The 1,398-nt window shown below is 39.8% G+C and overlaps 1 protein-coding gene across 1 annotated transcript in view; it reads left to right on the top strand.

Annotated features, from left to right (window-relative positions):
* The window catches only part of DOK6 (docking protein 6), a 442,414-nt gene that overhangs the window by 357,330 nt on the left and 83,686 nt on the right, over positions 1-1,398 (top strand). Inside the window, exon 6 of the mRNA XM_004390042.2 lies at positions 898-1,015. Coding sequence (XP_004390099.1) covers positions 898-1,015 — 118 coding nt within the window. The remainder of the gene's footprint in view (positions 1-897; positions 1,016-1,398) is intronic.

Below are 1,398 nucleotides of genomic sequence, written 5' to 3'. Positions count from 1 at the left end.
ATTTAAGAAGGGAATTTCCTTTCAAGGTAGGAAGAGCAGGGACAGCTCAGAGATTAGTAAAATCAGGAAAGATGCTGTCACACATACCTCACTTGCCTGCCACAGTCTCTTGGATGCTGGCAGAAGACACAGTACTCCTGGGCCAGAGACAAAGGACTTTATTACTTACTGCATAGCAGGCATCATGAGTTCCATGTTCCCATCAGTGGGGGTAATGTAGAGCAGCCCATGTGGATACTGCATACCCAGTAGGTTATTGTCACAGCTCAGGAACCTGAGTTTAGGAAATTCCCAGTTTTATAAAGTGGCTGCTAACAAACCTGCTCCAGCTTTGCCTTGAAAGAAGGCATTATCTTTCTTGACCTGATCAGTAAACAAATCTGACGGACTCTAAGTCATCTGATGGCTTGCACAATGCCTGGCACAGAATATGTCCTTAATATTTGATACATGGTTGTAAACAATGAACAACGAATGGCTTCCCTAATGTCTAGGAGAACGCTTAAACATCTGAAATGTAGTGGACAAAGGTTTCTGTTTTTCACAAAGATCCTGAGATAATTCTTATCCATAGAAATGCAAATAAAGTTGCCTGGTAGGGTGCAATTGATTATTACCTTCTATGTTGATCAGCATACCCCTTGGAATCAAGTGTAACATCTTACTGGTCCCCTTATTAGCTAATGGGTTAAAATAAATTGTTTACATGTGTTCATTTCATATTGTTGTGAATCATGATTTCACTTCTTTGAAAAATTAACCGTAAACAGGAACTTATGCAGGTTGTTTATAACAGATGCTATCATGTCACCCACATTTAATCTTCAATATTTAAAAGGGAAATTTTCAGTTTAATATTTTAAATGAAGCCTAAGGTACATTTTCTTTTCCTTTTAGCTTCAGACAAGCTTGACTGAACCTGTGATGTTGTCCAAATCCATCTCTCTTCCTCGAAGTGCATATTGGCATCACATCACACGCCAGAACAGCGTGGGAGAAATCTACAGTTTGCAAGGTAAGTGACTTTAAAATAGTCGGACAGCACTCCCATTAGCTTCCTTCCTGCTGACCAGGAGTCATGCAAATTGCCTTCATTTGCATTGCTTGTTTTCCTCCCATTTCAATGTATCAGCTGTCACAGGCCACAGTGGGAGCCCCAAGGTTTACAGTGACTTTTTTAAAACTATCATTTCATAGGCTAGTGGTAAAAGAAATTATTCCAAAAACCATCGTGTGGGCTGAGGACCCAGTTTGGCTCAGGAACTTGAGTAAAACGTTATACAAAGCACATTATCAGAAGCTAAAAGTAGCTCAGTCGGGGTCTGTTTCATACTGTGTTTTACGAAGGATTTCTTTCTTAGTATCTTTCTTCCTTAAAAGGATTGAGTATCAGTTCAG

The sequence above is a fragment of the Trichechus manatus genome, unplaced genomic scaffold (assembly GCF_000243295.1).
Source record: "Trichechus manatus latirostris isolate Lorelei unplaced genomic scaffold, TriManLat1.0 scaffold00278, whole genome shotgun sequence".
Classification (NCBI taxonomy): Eukaryota; Metazoa; Chordata; class Mammalia; order Sirenia; family Trichechidae; genus Trichechus; species Trichechus manatus.
The sequence above is the reverse complement of the archived record's forward strand: the minus strand, read 5'-3'. Positions and strand labels throughout refer to the sequence as shown.